At 43.5% G+C, this 23,101-nt stretch overlaps 1 protein-coding gene across 6 annotated transcripts in view; it reads left to right on the top strand.

Annotated features, from left to right (window-relative positions):
- The window catches only part of ATRX (ATRX chromatin remodeler), a 98,339-nt gene that overhangs the window by 5,410 nt on the left and 69,828 nt on the right, over nt 1-23,101 (top strand). For 5 of the 6 annotated variants that reach the window (XM_081846877.1, XM_081846873.1, XM_081846874.1 and 2 more), the window contains exons 2-5: nt 11,757-11,857; nt 14,924-14,991; nt 15,855-15,907; nt 19,119-19,243. In XM_081846877.1, coding sequence (XP_081703003.1) covers nt 11,757-11,857; nt 14,924-14,991; nt 15,855-15,907; nt 19,119-19,243 — 347 coding nt within the window. Of the gene's footprint in view, nt 1-11,756; nt 11,858-14,923; nt 14,992-15,854; nt 15,908-19,118; nt 19,244-23,101 lie in introns of those variants that run through there. The other variant, XM_081846876.1, reaches the window with a different exon arrangement.

Raw genomic sequence — 23,101 nt, 5'->3', positions numbered from 1 at the left:
CCCACAAGGTCTTGAATTTCATAATTGCTAATAATGGAAATTACATAGTTCTTATAACATTTATGGTCAATGTTTTGAAGAAGAGTGCAGTAATCAACTTGTGTGTTATTAGTATCTTCAATTTTTAATGGACTTTGGTAGAAACATGGTAAAACAAAAGAATACTATTACTGTAAAGAAACCAACTTAATTATTTATTTGTAAGTTTGCATCCTGCCCTATCTTCCGGCTGTTAGAGAGCCCAAAAATACATATTGTTTAGAAGAAGTTATATACAGTGGTACCTCGGGTTAAGTACTTAATTCGTTCCAGAGGTCCGTACTTAACCTGAAACTGTTCTTAACCTGAAGCACCACTTTAGCTAATGGGGCCTCCTGCTGCTGCCGCGCCACTGGAGCACGATTTCTGTTCTCATCCTGAAGCAAAGTTCTTAACCTGAAGCACTATTTCTGGGTTAGCGGAGTCTGTAACCTGAAGCGTATGTAACCTGAAGCGTATGTAACCCGAGGTACCACTGTAATAGTTTGAAGAGAAGCCTAGATGACTATTCTACAGTGTAAGATATCCTCAATTGGACCAACAACTGGTGCAGGTCCAGTTCCGACCATGTGGAGATCTCTGCGTGGTGACTGATATCTCTGGCTGGCCCCAGGCTTCCTATGCAGGTAAGCAGAAGGGCTTATTTACAGCATTTATATCCTATCTTTTTCTCCAAGGAGTACACAGTTCAGCCTCCTCCTCAGTTAATCCCTACAACCACTTTGTGAAGTTGGTTAAGAGGCTGTGACTGGCCCCAGATCACCCAGTGAGCTTCCTAGAGTACTTCTATGGGGCAGCTATATAAATTAAGTAGGTAAATCAATATGGGGAAAGAAAATACCACTTAGAGAATGATCTGAAATATTTTTCTTGAAGCTTGAATTTGTTTTATTCTTGATTGTTAGATGTTTGAATGTGATGTAAATTACTTTGATATTTTTCTTTGAAATATAAGGCGGTATATAAATGAAATTAATAACAATAATAGTACAGTCGTACCTTGGTTCTCAAATGGAATCCATTCCAGAAGTCTGTTCGACTTCAAAAATGTTCGAAAACCAAAGCACGGCTTCTGATTGGCTGCAGAAGATTCCTGCACTCAGTTGGAAGCCACATCAGACGTTTGGCTTCCAAAGAAAGTTCACAAACCAGAACACTTACTTCTGGGTTTGCGGCGTTCAGGAACCAAAACGTTTGAGCCGCATTGCATTTGAGAACCAAGGTAAGGTAAAGGTAAAGGTACCCCTGCCCGTACGGGCCAGTCTTGCCAGACTCTAGGGTTGTGCGCTCATCTCACTCTATAGGCCGGGAGACAGCGCTGTCCGCAGACACTTCCGGGTCACGTGGCCAGCGTGACAAGCTGCATCTGGCGAGCCAGATAAGCTGGTAAGTGGTCCCTATTTATCTACTTGCACCCAAGGGTGCTTTCGAACTGCTAGGTTGGCAGGCGCTGGGACTGAACGACGGGAGCGCACCCCGCTGCGGGGATTCGAACCGCCAACCATGCGATCGGCAAGTCCTAGGCGCTGAGGTTTTACCCACAGCGCCACCCGCGTCCCTTGAGAACCAAGGTATGATTGTAATAATGTTTCATTGCAAAAATAAAATGACACCTAGACATTCTGTTGTGGTGCCCGTAACTCAAGGTGCCATTGGGCGATTAGTTTATATACCTGAGTTTCTACTACAGTGGTACCTCGAGTTAAGAACTTAATTCGTTCTGGAGGTCTGTTCTTAACCTGAAGCACCACTTTAGCTAATGGGGCCTCCCATTGCTGACGCGCCGCTGCTGCGCGATTTCTGTTCTCACCCTGAAGCAAAGTTCTTAACCCGAGGTACTATTTCTGGGTTAGCAGAGTCTGTAACCTGAAGCGTCTGTAACCCGAGGTACCACTGTATATCCCCCCCATGCTGCTTCACCCCCCCCAAGAAAAGGCTTAGCCGTTTCGCGTGTCTCAAAACCCCGTCATCCCCGCATGCTAACATACCAAACACAAGTGGAACAAATTAAAAAAAATTCTCTGCCTTACAGAAAACCTTGATTGCCTTTGCTTGTCAAGGTTTCTCTTCCCCCACCCCCTTCCATTTTAAATTAAGCTTAGAGACAACTGGGGGAGAGCTTAAGTACAGGCACCTCGCCATTTAAACTAGGGTTATGTTCCGAGGCATCATGCGTTTTAGAGAAATTGCGCATATTGGGAGCACCATTGAAAAAGCCTGCAAACACACTCTGAACCTCTGGAAACCCTTTAAAAAACCCAAACTCCACCACAGTTGCTCCCTCCAAAGCTCTTAGTTCAAACTTCCAACTCTCCACAGGTCTCAAAGATAGGTGCAGAGGCGCCTGTATTGCACTTGCCAAGGCTCCTGGCAATGCTAGATGCTATTTTTGCACCATTTTTGCCTTTGTCATACTCTCTTAGGGCCATTTTTGCCCCTTTTTGTGCCACTTCCAGTTTTACAGTGATTCACACGTAAATGCACGTAAATGGGGAGTTGCCTGCATACAGAGCCTTGAGAAATGTGGTTTCTTTTTCTTTTTCTCCCCTCCTCCTCCTCCTCCTCCTCCTCCCTCCTCAGCCCACTCCCTGCCCCCAAGAAGAGAAACAGTTGATTTCAATAAATCGGCACATCCTAAATCAAGGAAGAACTGGCGACTGTTTTGTTCTGCTCCACTTCCCAAAAGCCGCACCATATATCCATACACAGTGGTACCTCGGGTTACATACGCTTCAGGTTACATATGCTTCAGGTTGCAAACTCTGCTAACCCAGAAATAGTGCTTCAGGTTAAGAACTTTGCTTCAGGATGAGAACAGAAATCGTGCTCCAGTGGCACGGCAGCAGCAGGAGGCCCCATTAGCTAAAGTGGTGCTTCAGGTTAAGAACAGTTTCAGGTTAAGAACAGACCTCCGGAACGAATTAAGTACTTAACCCGAGATACCACTGTACAATACTATATATATATATTTTAAACATTCCCCTTCACCATCTCTCAACTGGACAAATCAGTTCTACTTGGCACAAAATCTACAAAGTGCCTTCTGGAAAGACTTGTTGTTTTTATTAACTGGATTTCTTCTCCCCCTCTTTATCTCCTTTTGTTCTCTACTCGCCCAAAAATCCATCTTGGAAAGAAGTAGGAGATTCTTGTTCTCCTTAGCATTTCTGGATAACCTAATTATGCAAACCACTCATTTAATAATAATATTTGTAAAAGTAAATGGATTTAGGTCAATTGCTTGTGAAATAATTTGTGTTCGTTGGGATAAGAGGTTGAGGGGGAGGAGTCTAAAGGAGTCTACTGGCACTAATTTTAATAAAGTGCTGGTTCCTCTCCTTCGCCAATATGAATTATGAAAATAGTCACCACACCTGCAGAAATAGGGGAGAGTGGGGAGATTAATATTTTTCCCTGCTATATCCATTGCACTCTTAATACATATATGTATCCTAGAAGGTCCATGGGCTCACAAAGATTCGGACATGACTAAACGACTAAACAAATCCTAAAAGAAAAAAATGGGAGAATTGGGAGGGAGAATAGAGATATAAAAGAATGGATTTGTGAGGGGATTTCGAAGAAGTAAAACCCTGGAATATATTCTCTTTATCTTTTCACCAAGTGTGGTGGCACATTTCCCAAGCATGCCCCCCCCCCGCCTTCTGTCCTTGGATGACAGGGTAAAGACACAATGGAGAGGACAAAAGTTGTTGTCGTCACACTTTTTGGTGGGAAAATACTTTTTAAAAAATTACTACTTTTATAACAAAACAGTGACGTGTCCTTTCACCCTAGCCTTAACAATTACATACACAAATGGTTTTAGCCATTCAGGTCCCCAATCCGTGCATGTTTTGCTTGGGGGAAGCCCCATTGAACTTGGGTCTTCTGAGAAAAAAGCAGGTGCCAGATCAGGGCTGGGAACAACTCTCCCCCTCCCCACAAATGCCAGCTGCCTGCTACTTCTCTGTCTCATTCTTTCTCAGTCTCCATCCCTCTGTTAGTGGTGGCCCCTTCATGCCCTGTGCTTGGACATGCTCATCCTCTCTGGGGGTGGGAGAAAGGAAAAATGATTTGTTCCAGAGAGAAGTCCCAGCCAGCTAGATGGTGGAAAAGTCAGGCGCCAGTCAGGGTATGAGAAATCTCAACTAAGTCATGATTGGATGGTTGTTGGGCGCGAAATGCCCCTGGCATTCAGGGAATTTCGAACACTGGAGCTATGCAATATAGGCATGCCCTCTTGCACTGTGTTGCTTCATGGGCCTCTTAAGTGAGGTTAGCTTGGTGCAGTTCTCTTGGAAGTGTTCCTGTCATCTAAAGAATGACAGGTGGCTCTAAAATCTAGAACTGCCTTGGAGCAAACTTGGAGTAAAAATGTCTCCAGCCACCCACTTGCTCCACATCATATCTAACTTTATAAATTATCATTTCCCTTATCCCACCCCCTCAGCTCACCTTTGCTGCACAAAAAGCTCATAGTAGGTAAGCTCTACTTCTCAGGAAATTGCTTCAGCTCCCACTCTTATTGTTTGCTCTTATCTGTAACCCAGTTTACCCTTTTTGTTACAGGGGAAGTAGATGGGTTTGTCTGTTAGATTGTCCTGTCTGGCTGCCCACCCACCCACCCACCCACCCACCTGGGCTTCCTGCAGCAGAGTCTGAAGCTTCATCACCTTCCTATCATGTACATGGTACAGGAGGGGGATATCATGGCACAGGTCAAAGCCTGGTGACTTCATTGTTTGGTGCTTTCAGCAATGCCCCTTGCCCTGTGGTCCTTCCAGCAGTGCTTTGAGGTCAAAGACATCATCAGTCAACCTCAGAATGTTTTCCTGAACCTTACAGATATTCTAATTACTTGAATTTGGGTGCGGTTTTTTGGACATCCATTGAGAGGGTATCAGATCATTAAGACGGCTACTACTATCCCCAGCACAGGTGTGACCTTAAGTGAAACCAGAATACAGTGGTGCCTCGCAAGACGAAATTAATTGGTTCCGCAAGTTTTTTCGTCTTGCGAGTTTTTCGTCTTGCGAAGCACAGTTTCCCATAGGAATGCATTGAAAATCAATTAATGCGTTCCTAGGGAGACCGCCTTCAGACCAGGTCCGGGGACAGTCTGTCCCCGGACCTCTTCTGAAGGCGGGGGGGGGGGCTTTTCTCCCCACTGCCAGGCTTCAGAACAGCCTTCTGAAGGCTGGCGGTGGGAAGAAAAGCCCTTCTCCCGCCGCCAGCCTTCAGAAGAGTTCCTGCAGGGCTGCCTAGGCTGCGAATAGCAGCCTGCTGCCCGGTGCGAGGGACGCTCTGAAGCAGAGCGCCCCTCGCGCGGGGCAGACATCTGCAGCTTGGGGAGCCCTGCGGGGAACTCTTCTGAAGGCTGGAGGCGGGCTTTTCTTCCCACCGCCAGCCTTCAGAACAGCCTTCTGAATGTTGGCGGTGGGGAGGAAAAACCCTCCTCCCACCGCAAGCCCCGGGAAGAGAGGAGAAGCTGTGCGCCTTCTCCTCTGTTCCCGGACCTCCCACCGCAAGCCTTCAGGACAGGTCCGGGAACAGAGGGGAAGGCACGCAGCTTCTCCTCTCTTCCCGGGGCTTGCGGTGGGAAGAGGGTTTCCCGCTGTCCCGGAGATTTCCCTATGGGCTTTCGTCTTGCGAAGCAAGCCCATAGGGAAATTCGTCTTGCGAAGCCGCTAAAAAATCGGAAAACCCTTTCGTCTTGCGGGTTTTTTGTTTAGCGAGGCAATCGTCTTGCGGGGCACCACTGTAAGAGGAAGTAAATAGATTATTATTTACACTGGTGTTCCTTCCTTACCAGCAGGCTTTACATCTCTTTGCCATACCTTTTTCATGTTTTTATTTTTTATCTATAGACAGAATGCTTTAAAATATTTCCATATGCTCTTCCTTTTGACAACCAGCAGAGATTAAATTGGGGGATATCTAGAACCTGGGTACTGAGTTGCTTTTTCTTCTTTCCAGTGTCTCTGCTTTCTTTTTGCTCTATATTGGCCAATCACCATCATAGAGACAAAGTAACAAGCAAAATTAAATTCCCAAAATAGATAGGTTGAAGAAAGATTTGAGCTGCTGCTGCTCTGCCTGTGAGTATTGGGGAGGACCGCTCCCCCTTGAAGCCCATTCTCCACCTTGGGCCTGGGGGTGGGCCCCATACTCAACACCACAGCTTATAAGGCTCTAATAATAACACCAATGCTATCAAAGGAGGCAATAATGGGGCTTGGAATTACTATCGTGGAAGGGCAAGGGAGGTATGGCGGTGGGGGCAGATCTTGTAGGCGAAGGGGTATGAGATATGGATATGCTTGTACCCTTTCTACCTGCGCCCCATCCCCAGGGACGAAGGTAGGGTGAGCAAGGACCACCCGCTTCCATCACTGGTGGTGTGCAATGCCAGGTCTATAGGCAACAAAACCGCCCCCCTTGAGATTTCTTTACCTTGCAGGGGGTTGACCTGGCTTGTGTAATGGAGACCTGGGTGCGCAAAGGAGAAACAGTTATCTTACGAGAGATGGCGCCCCCAGGTTTCTCTGTCCACCAGTTGCGGACTGTGGGTCGGGGGTGGGGTGGGTTGGTATTGTTAATCCGGGAAGATTGTTCTTTCAGGCCTCTATCATTGTCGTTGATCCCCGGCATTGAATGTGTTAGCCTGGTGTAGGGTTCTGAGGAGAACTTGGCTGTCTTGCTGGTGTACTGGCCACCTAGTGTACCAGCAGAGACCCTGTCAGACCTGCTAGAGGTGGTGACAGCCTGGGCCTTGGAGTTCCCCAGTCTGTTGGTATTGGGGACTTCAACGTACATGCAGATGCCGCCCCTTCCTTACAGGCTCTGGATCTGGTGTCTTCCACGGTGACACTAGGGCTTTCTCCATTTGTTTTGGGCCCCACACATAAAGCAGGTCACACGCTGGGCCTGATCTTCGGCGCAGGCATAGATGTGATCACATCCCCCACTATGGAGCTGCCATGGTCTGATCACTATGCTCTGAAAGCCAGGATTGACTTCCTGCTCCTACCCTGCTTAGGTGGCGATCCTATTTGGGCTCGCCTGCAGAGGCTGATGGATCCTGATAGATTCCATCAGGCCCTGTGGGATCCTGCTCCCCCTGGCGACTCATTGACTGAGCTTGTTGAGGTTTGGAATACCTGGCTCTTGGCGGCCATCAATGAGATCGCATCTAGGTGCCCTCTGTGACCCTGCAGAAACTGGCCCCCCTGGTTTATTGAGGAGCTCCGGAAAATGAAGCGGGACCTCAGATGGCTAGAGCGAGTATGGCAGGATGCCCGCAACTGAGCCTCAAGAACATCTTCTAGGGCGTTTATGAAAACCTATGAGATGGCAGTGAAGGCTGCTAAGAAGTCCTACTTCTCAGCCTCCATTGCACCCGCTAGCTCTCGCCCGGCGCAACTTTTTAGTATAATTAGGTCTCTAATGTCCCTAGAGGGACAGCCAATTTAAATATGAGTCAAGCGCATAGCTATTAGGCATTTGCAAGCTTTTTTTGCGGAAAAAGTCCTGACGCTCCACCGTGACCTCCCTGCCAATTTGGATACAATAACGGAACTGGAGGCTCCTCGAGTGTCCTTGGGTCCACTATTGGACCACTTCAACCGGATACTCCCAGCCGAGGTGGACAAACTCCTCTGTGCCAGAAAGCCCACCACCTGTTGACCCGTGTCTGTCCTGGCTGATTAGAGCATGTCCAGACGAGGTGCGGGCCCCCCGGGTGAGATCATCAATTTGTCCCTTGGCTCTGGGACATTCCCTGGGGAATTGAAGGAGGCAGTGGTGTGCTTGCTCTTAAATAAAACATCATTAGATCCTTTAGATCTATCCAATTACAGTGGTGCCTCGCAAGACGAAATTAATCCGTTCCGCGAGTCTCTTCGTCTTGCGGTTTTTTCGTCTTGCGAAGCATGGCTATTAGCGGCTTAGTGGCTTAGTGGCTATTAACAGCTTAGCGGCTTAGCGGCTTTAAGAAAAAGGAAACAAACTCGCAAGAACTCACAAGACGTTTCGTCTTGCGAAGCAAGCCCATAGGGAAATTCGTCTTGCGAAGCACCTCAAAAAACGGAAAACACTTTCGTCTAGCGAGTTTTTCGTCTTGCGAGGCATTCGTCTTGCGGGGCACCACTGTACCACCTAGTTTTGAATCTTTTGTTCCTGGGTAAGGTGGTTGAGAGACCAGTTGCTGAACAGCTTGGCGGATTTCTGGATGAAAAATCGGCTTTGGATCCATTCCAGTCTGGTTTTTGCTCTGGTCATTGGACCAAGACGGCTCTGGCTGCCCTAACAGATGACTTCTGTAGGCAGCTGGATTGAGGCGGGTCGGGGCTGTTGATTCTTTAAGATATGTCAGCAGCCTTTGACATAGTCAACCATGAACTTCTAGACCACCCCCTCACCGAAATGGGGATTCGGGGCACAGACCTTCAATGGCTGAGCTCATTCCTCTCTGGTTGGGGACTGAGGGTGGACGGGAGGGGGAGCTGTTGTCGCACTACTCCTTGGTGTGTGTAGTACTGCAGCGTGCAATTCTCTCCCCAGTGCTTTTCAACATCTTTATGTGCTCCCTTGCCCAGCTTGTCCGGAATTTTGGTTTGGGTTGCCATCAGTATACTGATGACACCCAGCTCTTATCTGTTGATGGAATGCCATCCCGGCTCAGCCCCAGACACACTGATTAGATGTTTGGAAGCTGTGGTTGGATGGCTACGTGGGAGCCGGTTGAAGTTAAATCCTTGGAAGACAGAGGTCCTTTGGCTGGTTTGGAATGATACGGGGTTGGGGGGACCAACTCCCATCCCTTGCGGGGGCGCAATTAGTGCCAGCGCCTTCCGTCAAGAGTTTGGGTGTAATCTTCGATGCCTCCCTTTCTATGGAGGTGCAGGTTACAGCTACAACAAAGGCGGCATTTTTTCATCTCTGCCAAGCTAAGCAGTTGGTGCCTTACCTCTTTTGCCCTGACCTTGCCACTGTGATCCATGCAATGGTCACCTCCAGGCTTGATTATTGTAACTCACTTTATATGGGGCTGCCCTTGAAGCTGACCCAGAAGTTCCAGCGGGTGCAGAATGCCATGGTGACACTCCTTACGGGGTCTCTGCCACGGGATCACATTCACCCAGTGCTGTAGCAACTGCTCTGGCTCCCGGTGGAGTACAGGATCAGGTTTAAGGTGCTGGTTTTAACCTTTAAAGCCCTATACGGCCTAGGACCCTCGTACCTAGGGGACTGCGTCTTCTGGTATGCCCCACGGGGGACCTTACGGTCTGCTAAGAACAACACTTTGAAGATTCCGGGCCCCAGGGAAATTAGACTGGCATCGACCAGAGCCAGGGCCTTTTCGGCCATTGCCCCAGCCTGGTGGAACGCTCTCCCACAAGAGACTAGGGCCCTGTGTGATTCAACATCTTTCTTAAGGGCCTGCAAGACGGAGCTGTTCCCCCAGGCCTTTGGGCAGGATGCAGTTTGACTTATTTTCCTTTGTATAAAATAAACCTGAAGGAGGCCCCCAACCTGGTCACAGGTCCTTGTATGCTCAGTGGAAACAGTTGGTCCTGGCAAATATTAACCACTCTCAATACCAACCTGATAATTGCCACCACAAGATTTTAACTTGTATTTTAATTAACTGATGTCTGTTTCTATACATATTGTGTTGTTTTTATGATGTTAGCCGCTCTGAGCCTGGCGTTGGCCGGGGAGGGCGGGATTCAAATTGTTGTTGTTGTTGTTGTTGTTGTTGTTATTTATTGTGCTGATTAGAGTGGTTCTCGTATGTTATATTTTGAGGAAAATGTTAAGATTGTGTTTCATCCTCAGCTAGATTATTCTTGGAAGAGGAGTTATCTACCAGCTGCACTGGCTCCTGGTGGAGTATAGGATCAGGTTCAAGGTGCTGGTTTTAACTTTTAAAGCCCTATACGGCCTAGGACCCTTGTACCTTTGGGAACGCCTCTCTTGGTATGTCCCCTGGAGGACCTTATGGTCTTCAAACAAAAACACCTTGGAGGTCCCAGGCCATAGAGAGGTTAGGCTGGTCTCAACCAGAACCAGGGCTTTTTGGGCTGTGGCTCCAATCTGGTAGAATGCTCTGTCACAAGAGACTAGGGCCCTGCGGGATTTGACATCTTTCCGCAGGGCCTGCAAGACAGAGCTGTTCCACCAGTCCTTTGGCCAAGGCACAGCCTGACCCTCTCCTTTGGTAACTCTTCACAGAACTCTAGCCCAATGGTTGCCATCAATTTGATTTGAACTGATTTTATAATGAATTGATTTTAGAATGCTGTATTATTTTACTGTTGTTAGCCGCTCTGAGCCCAGTTTCGGCTGGGGAGGGCGGGATATAAATATATTATTATTATTATTATGGGCATGATAATGTAGCAGAAGCTGTATTTTAAAGCTCTTGATCCATGTGGTGGGCTCTGCACACAGAGAAATTTCACATCCCAGTTATATGCTCTCATTTGCAGACACTGCATGCAAAAGGGGTACATTTGTTAAATTTTGTTGAATACTTTTTGGAGTGTCCATGGATGGAACTGTTCTTTGTTGATTTAACTTGTCAGAATTAGTCCTGACCAGCTTTGGAAATTAACCAGGCACCAAGTGCATTTTGCACATGGCTATCAGCCACTTGTGACCAATTGAAGATGCCTGGGCACCAGGATGGTACCTGATGTCTCCACTATCTGGAGGTTCATGCCTTGGGATCCTTGGATTTTGCCGGTTTTCACAGACCAACACATTTTTGGAATTCTATCCATGATATTTTATCTGTACAATCAGAATGAATTTCAGGAACCAAAAAGTTGAATGGAAAGATACAACTTTTGAGCCTTCTGGCTCCAAAATGGCAACTAGACATTACGTTTTGGTGAAAGTAACCCTGGTTTAAGGAGCCATTTGGCACCTAGCTCATATATTTGAGTTTCTAACACTGGTCCTGACTAGGGCTGGGCAATGTTAGGTTTTCAACATTGCAATGTATCATCAGCCAAACATCGTGTTTGGGGTGAAACTGCTTTAGTTCTCATCGAGAGCTGAGGCACTTTCACCCAAACATATGGTGGGCTGGGGCCAATGCAGTTGACTCCAGCCTGCTGCTCACCTCCTGAGCCAGCCCTGATGTCCCTGTCTCAGGGCTCCTTTCTGAGGTTGCCTTCGCTTGTGCAGGGTTGGCAGGCTACTCTGCACCTTTCTCCCTGAAGTTGGACCAGGCTACAGTAGCTAACAGCAGAGGGTCTTAGGAGCAGCGGCAGTTTCGCCAGTGATATATTGTTGAGTGAGGCTTTCATTGTGGTCTGTTCCTCATACTGATCCTGGGCGATAAGTTGCTACATCACCCAGGCCTAGTCCTGACCCTGAAATGGTTTGACGAGAATGTCATTAGGCTTCTCAGATATTGGGGCATAGAACATTCCAAGGAGGTAGATAGAACATGCATAGCAGTCAAGTTTGTAGACCTTGGAAGACAGGAGAACAGAATGAGTTTGTTTCTCCCCCCATCCTTCACTCCCCCTTTCACTTGAGGCTTATATTTGTTTCTTAACCCAAGAGATGTCTCAAAAACTGGACACTGCTATTTTTGAGACAGTTTGAGATTGCATGTCATAATGGAAATAGACCTTGCTACACACTGACAATATTTACAAAAAGGCAAACATTCAAATGGTGCATTTTTTTTTAAACAGTGAAAGCAAGTTGACTACATTGGTGCAGAAGCTTCATGACTTTTTGGCTCACTCATCAGAAGAATCTGAGGATGCAAAGTCTCCTCCAAGATTACCTATAGGTAAAACAGCCTTACTATTTAAAACCTGTTCAGATCTGTGCTCCTTGTATGTTCATTCTGTCATGCCATTCAGCAAAACTATTTAGTTCTGAAATATAATTCTTGATGACTCTGAGAGGTGAGTTGTACCTTCTTTGATGTATTGTTTAGGCCAGTGTTTCCCAACCTTGGGTCTCCAACTGTTTTTGGACTACAACTCCCATCATCCCTTGCTAGCAAGACCAATGGTCAGGGATGATGGGAATTGTAGTCCAACAGCAGCTGGAGACTCAAGGTTGGGAAACACTGGTTTAGGCATCTGTAACTTTAGGGAGTAACCTTGTGCAGAGTAAGTTTGTATAAGTTAATCTGCACCAGATCCAACCCCCTGCTGTGCCTAAGCCTGGTGGATGGAAAACAAGCCTTTAGAATAGTGTTATAGGCTGGGTCACATGACTGAGCTGAACAGGCTTCAGATCCAGCCTAAGCACCTCCTTTCTGGTATCGCTACACTCCTGGAACACCTTTTGGGGCCTTACACTAAGCTGGACTGAGCCAGGATGAGCAAATTATGCTGGTGTGTTTTTCCTGAGCTGGAGTTGAAGACTTAATGCTGGCTTAGCCAGGAATTAGCTGCATCCTAAACTGCTCATTCTGGCTGATCTTGCCACCAATATGACTAAATCATTCACTTTATTAATAAATATGTTAATAAATATGTCAAATATGTTTACCTTAGTCTGTGTTCAGTGTTTCCATAGTTCTTTATATTAGTTCTGCTTACACAGCTCTAAGTAGTATATGGTATTACCTTTCTGCCCATGCCAACCTTAGTTCTCATGTATTATGTTGAATGTTGCTAGGAGTTTTGTGGCTAATTCAGAAACTGTTGCAAAATAACATAGAAATAACTGCTACATTATCAGATCTGGGGAATTGTAATGATTAATGCTAATTACTGTAAAATAAACCCCCTACTAAGATATGAGTGAGTAGGGATTCTTTCATACATGGGCAAGGTTTGTGTGACAAGGTCTGCTCATGTATGAAAACAAAACTGAACATGTTACATGAAGAAAAACAAATCATTTCAAGTAGATGAAAGTGTTGTGCTGGACACAGTATTGCAGCCTTCCAGCTTTCTTTTTTTTCTGTCTTCATTCTTTCAGTTTTCAGGTTACTTGATGTTCAGTATCTCTTTAGATTACAGTGGTGCCCCGCAAGACGAACGCCTCGCAAGACGGAAAACCCGCTAGACGAAAGGGTTTTCCGTTTTGGAGGCGCTTCGCAAAATGAATTTCCCTATGGGCTTGCTTCACAAGACGAAAATGTCTTGTGAGTTCCTGCGAGGTTTTTTCCCTCCCCCCCCCTTTTCCTAAGCCCTAAGCCGCTTATCAGCTGATCTGCTAAAAGCCGCTAAACTGCTAATAGCGCTAATCCGCTAAGCTGTCAATGGGCTTGCTTCGCAAGACGAAAAAACCGCTATACAAAGAGCCTCACGGAACGGATCAATTTCGTCTTGTGAGGCACCACTGTACTAGTGTCTAGTAGTTTGCATTTGGGATTTGAGAGGCTAGATATTATAGGTACAGGTATAGGCCCACCACTTTCACGAGGGTTGGGTCCTTGTGCAAAGGCGAGATTGCACAAAGTCAGGAACCCCTGGAACCACCCTCTTGCAGGTGGAGGACTGCTTACTGGAGTCTGGGAAGGTCACAGGAGGGTCTTGAGATTGTCTTAGGACCTGGTAAGTGAGGAGGTGCCTTGCTGGAAGCTGGTAAGGAAGGTGCCACCATGCTTACTGGGCTTTGGGAAGACAGCGCCAGGACACTGGGATTCTGCCAAGCTTTGGGAAGGAGACATGAGGGCTCCGGCACAATACAGAGCCCTTGCACTGCATTCCCAAAGCTGGGTAAATGAGGAACATATAAAGCTACTTTCAGAGTAGCCTTATATGTCCTAGCAATGAGAAAGTTATGCTGAACCTTTTTGACTCAAAACTCTGTTGCCTGTCAAGGGTATTTTTAAAATGTAAATAATCAGGAGAACTTTATAACTTTAATTTTTGATAATTTGCAGTTCTGAAAAATTGAATGATTTATCTTATTCTTGCGTTTGTTTTTTGATTTACATTATAAATTGCCCTTGGCTGTAAACAATAACAGTCTGACTGATTTACATTTTTATGCAAATATTGGTGCTAAAAATGATGACCATCTGTTTTTGCATTGGAGAATCACTCTTTTCCACAAACTGCAGATATGGATTAATTTTTGTCTAAGCAAAAAATGTGGTTGCCATGGAAATGTGGAGGGTGGGGGCAGTGTTAGAAATTGAGATATGAAAGCCAGAAGCTAAATGGCACCTTAAACCTAGATTATGGCCGCAAGAATGAAGTGTCTAGGCATACTTTTTTATAACAAGAATGCAAAGCTAAAAATGAATGAACTGCAGCTAAAATATTGTGTTCATTTTTCAAATGGTCTAGTCTTTCACTTGCCCACCCCCCTAATATTCTCTTCTCTAGTCTTCAGAGAGTAGCTGGAAGAGGGGAGGCAGAAAAAGGTCTTCCTTCCACTCTTCAGGTTTAATCTGAAATCTTAGGCGCAATACTGTACCCAGAGCTCAGAAACAGCTCGCACTAATGAAATTCCCTGTTGCAAAATGCACCTAGAACAAGGGGAGTTTCAAACACTGGGTGGGGGGAGCATGTACTGTTGTGTACCTTTGGGAAGAAGTACCCCTTTGTTCATTAGTAGCTGACACTCCTCTCACTCTCTCCCTTGTCCCCCACTTTTTCCAGAGGGAAATGGGGAATCGGCCTGCATTGTTGGTTGTCACTTTCTAAAGGTACTCTGTGACAATCTGATTTTATTTTCTGAAGAGAATCCTTGGTTTTTAGTGTTTCTTTCTGATTTGATCTAGTACTAAATAAATACAACCCAGCCAGGATCTGTTTGAGTCATTTGTGGAAGATAGTACAGTACTTTGCCTACAGTGTAGTTATATGCATTGTTGCTGTTTTGTGTATTTTGAATCATTACTATCCATCTTTACGCGTGAACATATTCCATCCGTTTCTTACAGATAAATTTGCTATGATGGAAAATATTCCAACTCCAGTTCCAACTCCAATGGAAAACTGCAGGGAAGAAGTAAGAACAATTTAGTAGCTTAGTTTATAATAATGAAAAACAGTTGTGGAAAGTGGTGATTGATTTCATATGAGCTCAGATTGCTTAGGTTACTTTCTCCATGGTGTGTAAGAGTGAATTTGTATAGAGTATCTATTTAGAAATAATTTTGTTTATAATTTTGGAAATTCCCAGGATGTATAGTGCAGCTTTAATAAGCCAGTGATAACAAATGAACCACAACAATAATAACTTGGTTGTTGGTTTTTTTGTATTTTGAAAACTTGAGGAATTATCTTATATTCAGCATATAAATTCAGTATTTTTTCAGTTCTTTCATTTTTATGAGATCCAGCTATTGGTTTCTGGTTTTTTGTTTCAGAGGCAATTTTCTTCTTACAAATAATTTTAATAAATTGTTTGTGCCCATTAAGCATCTCAACTGTGACTTTTAATTTTGTGGAGGATGATAATTTTACTGATTTTAGGATTACTTAACCTAGAAAGATTGTATGTTCTGGCCTGTGGTTCATAATATTCATGCAAACTATATTGTTCATATGGACAGTGCTTTCCTGTATGAGATTTACAGATGTGCAAACCTTCCTGCCCTTGCTATACTTTATTAATGTGGCTGAAAGCAGTTGGTAAGATCATCAAGATTTGAAGTCTAGTGTTTACTTTTATACAATTATTTAATTCCATTGCATTTTATAGTTTATATCTAAAGCACAAGCCCAGTTAGTTACATTTACATATATAAAAGTAGGGTAGAGTTGTCCTTAAACTTCATAGTAAGTTATGTATAAATTGATGTGCATGCATAGGGATGTTTAATAGTATATGACTTGCGATTTTGTGTTTCCTCTCCCTTTCATATTCAGGGTAGCAGCTCTTCTGAAAAGTCCAAATCGTTATGTTCACCACGTTCCAAAAGGTTAGTTTGATATTCTGTTTACCAGTTTGAATTGCTTGCTACAGTGAGTCTGAAGGAACAACTCATTGTCTGTTAGAATCCATGGTGGATTAAGAAATAGTACATGTTACTATGTTGCATATTTTTCTGTTTTTATACTGTAACCTGCCCTGTGATCCTTGGAAGAAGGGTGGTGTATAACCCCTCCTTAAATTCTTATTTATTTTTAAAAACTTAAATACAAAACATAAAAAGTGAGGTTTTTTTATATAAAAAATGAAGAAAGAGAAAGAAGTGTTGTATATTACTAAAACAAATATTAACAGGTAACAAACACAATTTTAAACCTACTGTATTTTGTATAAATGAGTTCCAAATTTCATTATACATATCCATGCAAAGTCTACGTCAATAAGCAATCTGCTCATAGGTGGCAACAGTAGTCAGCTTCAATCCATTGAATAAGTGGAGCCATACATTTATCGCTCCAGTGCAGCAATATCAGTCTTTTGGCCATAGTAAGGGCACGGAGAATTCAATTACGTTGTCCAGTTGTCAAATTCCATATAGTAGGTATGTAGTTCAAAAGAACATCATCTGAAAATTTTAGCTTTTTTTGCACAGACGTATTTATATAATTCACTACTTTTTTCCAAAACATAGTAAGTATAGGACATTGTAAAAATGTGTGTTTTAAAGAAGCATTATTTCCAACATACTGCTGTCTCAAGACAGTCCTTTTCTATACAAACGTAGTGGAGACCAATAAATTCTAAATATTATTTTCTGTTGTGTAAGTAATGATTTAAGGTTCATTGACACCCTTGCTATAGAAGTTAAAACACTCCCATTGTCAAGGCAATATAGGAACCTCCAATTCTTTATTCCATTCATTTCTTAACATCTCCATATGAAATTGATTTATTTGTAACAAATATCTTTAAAAAGTAATCATGGGTTTTTTTAGTTCTAAAGGATTTAACCAGTTTTTTTAGTATCTCAGGTGTCTCAGAAGCTGAAAATGCTGCTGGTCCAAACATAATTGTTAAAAAATGTTGTAGTTGTAAATATTGCCATTGAATTACATCCGATAGCTTATATTTATCTCATAACACAATGTAAAAATTCATTGTCATATTTCAGTTGATCCAAAGTCAATACATCCATGTCCATCCAATTTTCCTTAACACCATATTTTTCTTAATTTTTGATGGCTTTCTCCGTAAAGTCAATTGACCGTGGGAAAAGGGGTCAAGTTGTTTTTATTAGGCATCACATTCCATAACTTTCTAACAGACATACAGTCGTACCTTGGTTCTTGAATGCCTTGGTACTTGTACGTTTTGGCTCCCAAACGCTGCAAACCTTGAAGTAAGTTTTCTGGTTTCTGAACGTTTTTCAGAAGCCAAATGTTTGACGTGGCTTCCGCTTGAGTGCAGGAAGCTCCTGCAGCCAATCGGAATCCACGCCTTGGTTTTCAAATGGTTTTGGGAGTCAAACGTACTGCCGGAACAGATTAAGTTCGAGAACCAAGATACCACTCTAATTATTTCCAGAGATACCAGAGTTCTAATGTATTTTGATCCTCATACTGTTTATCCAAACAAAAGTGCTATATGTGTATATTCCAAAGTTGTCCAAATTGGAAAAATACAGTGGTACTTTGGGTTAAGTACTTAATTTGTTCCGGAGGTCTGTACTTAACCTGAAACTGTTCTTAACCTGAAGCACCACTTTAGCTAATGGGGCCTCCTGCTGCTGCTGCGCCGCCAGAGCATGATTTCTGTTCTCAACCTGAAGCAAAGTTCTTAACCTGAAGCACTATTTCTCGGTTAGCAGAGTCTGTAACCTGAAGCATATGTAACCTGAAGCGTATGTAATCTGAGGTACCACTGTAACACCAATTGTTGGCTTTCATCATTTAATACTTTACAATAAATATGCATGATAATATAGCTCCAGATTCAGAATCCTGAATCCTTCCTCCTTAATTTGTAATTGCATTTTCTGTAAAGATATTCTCAGAATCGAAGACTCTCTCCCTAGAATTTTTTTTATTTTCTGAAAATACTTTCCAGATAGATGAACTAGGATTCCTCTTAGAATATAAATTAATCTGGGAATAATGTTCATTTTGAGAGCAGTCACCTTCCCCAAAGGAGTAAAGTTTAATGATTCCCATCTGTCAATATCTGAAGAAACCTCTCTTTATATTTTATTTAAATTGCATATTACTAATTGAGTTATAAGGGACGCGGGTGGCACTGTGGTCTAAATCACAGAGCCTAAGGCTTGCCGATCAGAAGGTTGGTGGTTCGAATCCCCACGACGGTGTAATCTCCGGTTGCTCGGTCCTTGCTCCTGCCCACCTAGCAGTTCGAAAGCACGTCAAAGTGCAAGTAGATAAATAGGTACTTCTCCGGTGGGAGGGTAAACGGTGTTTCCGTGTGTTGCTCTGGTTCACCAGAAGCAGCTTAGTTATGCTAGCCACATGACCTGGAAGCCGTACGCCGGCTCCCTCGGCCAGTAAAGCAAGATGAGCGCCGCAACCCCAGAATCGTCCACGACTGGACTTAACCGTCAGGGGTCCCTTTACTGTTACCTTTAATTGAGTTATATCTTTTGGTATAGGCATACCTAAATATTTAATAGATTCACTACAAATACGGAATTAATACTCCAGGTCAGTCATAGGCAAACTCGGCCCTCCAGATGTTTTGGGACAACTCCCATCATCCCTATTTAACAGGACCAGTGGTCAGGGATGATGGGAATTGTAGTCTCAAAACATCTGGAGGGCCAAGTTTGCCTATGCCTATTCCAGGTGGTATATAAATTGAATGAATGAATGAACTAATAAATGAAGGTATAGATAGCGGTATTTCTTGTTTTCTTTTTCTAACCATGTAATTCAGTCAGCCTTTAAGCTTTCAAAAATGGGTCAAATATGACTTTCTTAGTTATAAGCCACTTTGGCATATAAACAGTACACATACTAATAAAAATAGTAATGGGTAATTAATACAGCATTATGTAAATTTGGCATTATATTTTCAGTGTTTGTAATCTGCACATCTTACAGCTCAGTTTCATTGGCCATTATATTGCCTATCTATATAATACTATTCACTAGATTCTGTTATCTAAAAGAATGTTTTGATAAATAGTGGAGATAATTTGGCTTCACATGTACTGTTTGTAGTATAAATATATGTGTCTGCTGCTCATGCAGGAAACCTACAGTTGTAACAAAGTATGTTGGCTCAGATGATGAACAGACCTTAGATGAAACCACAAATCAAGATGTTTCAAATGAAAACTCCGAAAATGAAGTTGATATGAAAAGCTTGCCTAAAGGTAACTTATTCCACAAATTATGAAATATTCTAACAGCATACCGTGTATATTAAAATTTAGCTAGGATACTGCCTGTACACGCTACCTAGAAGCATTGAAACTTGTAATTTCAGTGAAACTGGGATAAAACTGGAAATTATTTTTGTTCCTTTTGTCAAGAACTCATTCCTGGGAATTTTCTTAAAGCTTCAGAGCAACAAAATATCGAATCCCTCATTATGTAAAACATGTTTTCCCTCTCTGCTTTACTTTGTTACTTCAAGTTAGGGGTGGCTAGTGTGTAGCCATCAGACATTGTTGGATTCCAGCTTCTGTCAGCCCCAGGTAGCATGGCTCATAGTCAGGGATGGTGAGAATATGAATCCTGGAGCCCAGCAACATCTGTAGGATGTTTTTCTGTGATAACTCTGTTGGAAGTGGGGCAAATAATTATTTGCAAAATCCTAGCCTAATGGTTCCCAATTGGTGGTTCATGGCACATACGCATCAAGTGTCCGGGACAGCCTGCTTTTTTGACAGGGGGTGGCATCTTACGTGGGTCATGTGATAACATGATTTCCAAAAGTAGGGGGTTGGCTTTTGAAAAAGAAGGGGAGGGGTCTGCTATACTTAGCTAATTGGGAACCACCATCATTGAACAAGGAATGGATGTTGCAATATTGCTGAGTGCTGCTGCTTAAAAGAGCAGCCTCATGTTTATTTCTCATGTCTCATAGGATGTGGTGGATTCTCCTTCATTGGAGGTTTCTAAGCAGAGGTTGGATGGTTATCTGTCAGTGATGCTTTAGTTGAGATTCCTGCACTGGAGGGAATTCAGCTAGATAACCCACAGGATCCCTTAACTTGACAATTCTATGATTCACAGGGAATCCACTCCATTGTTGAACAGATCTTACTATCAGAAAGTTCTCCCCAGGATGTTTACTCAGAATCTCCTTTCTTATAACTTGAAGCTGTTGGGCTTGAGTCCTACCCACCCCGCCCCCCCAGGGCAGGAGAAGTCTCCCATTCTTTCTACCGTTTATCTCACTTTTTTGAATGTTTTGCAATCTGCTGTAGGAAGGCAAATAGGTCACTCTTGTTTCACTCTTGTACATTTTTTACCCATATATCAATCTGCCTTCCATGCTCCAGGTAATTGTATATACTTGTGAAGAGATAATCTTTTACATATATTGCTTCTCCTCTCTTTTTGTTTACTTTGGGGGTAGTCAACTTTTTTATTCCCAGCGCCCACTAATGCATCTTTCTTGATGGTAAAATTTCCTTACCGCCCACCAGTGCTCTAGGGAAGAAGGATTCAGCTTGTGCTGTAGAACCCCCTACCACCCACCTAGAATCCTGAAATGCCCACTTGTGGGCGGTAAGGACCAGGTTGACAACCCCTGGTTTAGTCTGTTCCTTTTGAATCGGTTATACCCCTCAGTTTCTACATTCCTTTTTTTTAAAAAATAATATTTATTGAACATTTTCAAATATAACAGAAAAAAGAAAAAAGAAAAATAAAACATCCATTTTATAACCTTATTTTCATTGATATCCTTTCAGGACTTCCCCGCCCCACCCCCTTTTGTATTCCAATTCCTTCAAATAGATTCAACAAGTTCTTACCCCAAATTTTAAACTTATTATGATTAACCCAATGTTAAAAATGTTTTTCCATCCCCTAAAATCGACCCCGCTACCTTCCACGAGTTCCCCTCTTTAATATGCAGAACAGGTTAAAATAAAAAAAAGATAGAAAAAAGAATAAAGTATAGTTTAACACCCTTTGGATTCCAATAACCCCCCCCTTTCCCGGTTGCGTTCCCCAGTGTCCATCCCTGCTGTCATCCTGGAGATCCCGCATCTAGGCCGAAATCCTTCACAAGTCCACTTTGCCGTCTTTTTAAAAGTCTTTGCCGCCTTTTTGGTCATCTTTAATTTTGAACGTCCAATCTTGGAAAAACTATCTCAAAAAGGCCCATTTTTTCCATCCAAATCTCTGTATTCAAGAGCAAAAACTCCAATTTTGTTTCTTTAGACCTTTCAAATCTGGATGTCCCAAATGTTCCCACTTCCAACTTTATCCAATTCTTATTGTTCATGTTGTTCTTGTTATTCTCTCTCCTCACTTTCCTCTAGTTTCATTTCCTGCTCCCCTGCAAAAATGTTCTAATTCCAAAAGCTTCTAAATCCTCTACAGAGGCTTTGTTATTCAGGAACAAAACTTTACGTCAAGTCCCTTCCATTCTTCAATAGATCAATCCATTGTCTCCTTTAGTGTAGAGACCTCTGTAGACAAAATAGTATTCCATTTCTGCAGTTTCCCAGGAGATAAAAATCCTATTCAAATTCCATACCAGCAATACTTGTAGTGTCCCACATCCCCTCTAGAGGGATTATAGTAACTCAGTTTCCTTCCAGATCACACCCAACAGTCAAAATAACTTGTTATTCCTTATTTTAAACAGTTAATATCCAATTTGTAACGAATATAACCGGCAAAGTCCTCGTAACAAAGTTCTCTTTTTATTCTTCAACTTTGACAGCTGTCAAAGCCTCTGTTGCTCCTCTCCCGGCACTCACGCGGATCGCTCCCGGTTCACGGGGGGCGGGGGGTTGCCTTTTAGCTCACATTTTACTTTTCTCCTCCAGCCCAATCTTATAGTTTTCCATCGTGAAATTAGTAACTTTATCAAAATAAGGTAGCACTCGATCTTAGTTGTCAAATCCTTTGCTTTAATTCCTCTACAACTGGGGGGAGACTGACTTCCTTTTTGCACCTCCCCCACTCGCTCCGAATTCAAATTTTTTCCCCCTTTTTAAGTCCAGTTTCCAATTACTCACGGGTTGTTCTTTTTGATCCAAATTTTCAATGGAAGAAGTCAGTGCTCTCCGCCGAATGGCATGCAGCTTCGCTCTGCAGGGGAAGCGGAGGACTCATAGCACCACACCCCCCCCGGCACCCGCTCCTCAGCCTTTAAAAAAGCTCCTTCGCGAGTTGGGGGGGCGCAAACGGTGCCTGCCGAGTCACCATGCCCATGGGTTTCAGTGCCCATGGTTTTTGAGGGTCCCCGCGTCATCAGCGCGGTAGGACCCAGCCCCTGCCGAGCTGGCTCCCTCCGGAGCTCGGAGGGAGTCCGCCATTCGGCGATGGCGCCAACCCGGAAGTCCCAGTTTCTACATTCCAGTCATGAGTCTCATCCCACCAAGTTTCAGTAATGCCTATTAGGTCATATTTGACATCCTGCATAAGGAGCTCAAATTTTTCTTGCCTGTTTCCCATACTCTGTGCATTGGTATAGAGATAACTTAAACCATGAGTTAATTCCTCCACCTGCTTCCTTCTTGTAGTTTTCTACCCTTTAGCAGGTTTCTGTAGCACTGCCTCAGTTTCCTATGCATCAATGAAGCTATTATCCCCAGTACCATTTGTTCCCTAGTCATCTCTAATATTGTCTCCCTCCCCTTCAGGATTTAATTTAAAGTTCTGTTAGTCAGGTTTTTGAGACTGTCAGCCAACACATTTCCAACTACTTTGAGGTGCAACTCCTCTCTTGCCAGAAGTCCTTCTTCAAGGAAATGGAGAACATGGTCTTAAGATGCCTATGCCTAAGCTTTCCTGATGACAACCACCAGCACAGTCAGTGGTCTACCTCAGTATTTTCCTCTCCCTGGGCCATGACCTTCAACAGGAAGAAATGATGAAAAAAACACCTTTGCCCCAAGGCCCTTCAATTTCCCAGCCAGAGTCCTTTGCTATACATTGAAAGCTGTGACTGACAGAATTGTTTGTACTTGCATGAATCATAAGGAAGGGGCTGTAGTCAGTGGACTTTATAAGACCTGGCAACTTTGTGAATCTTTGCATCTGAA

Source organism: Podarcis erhardii (assembly GCF_964252035.2).
Source record: "Podarcis erhardii genome assembly, chromosome: Z".
Taxonomy (NCBI): Eukaryota; Metazoa; Chordata; class Lepidosauria; order Squamata; family Lacertidae; genus Podarcis; species Podarcis erhardii.
Note: the sequence above shows the minus strand (reverse complement) of the source record. Positions and strands in the feature narration are given on the sequence as shown.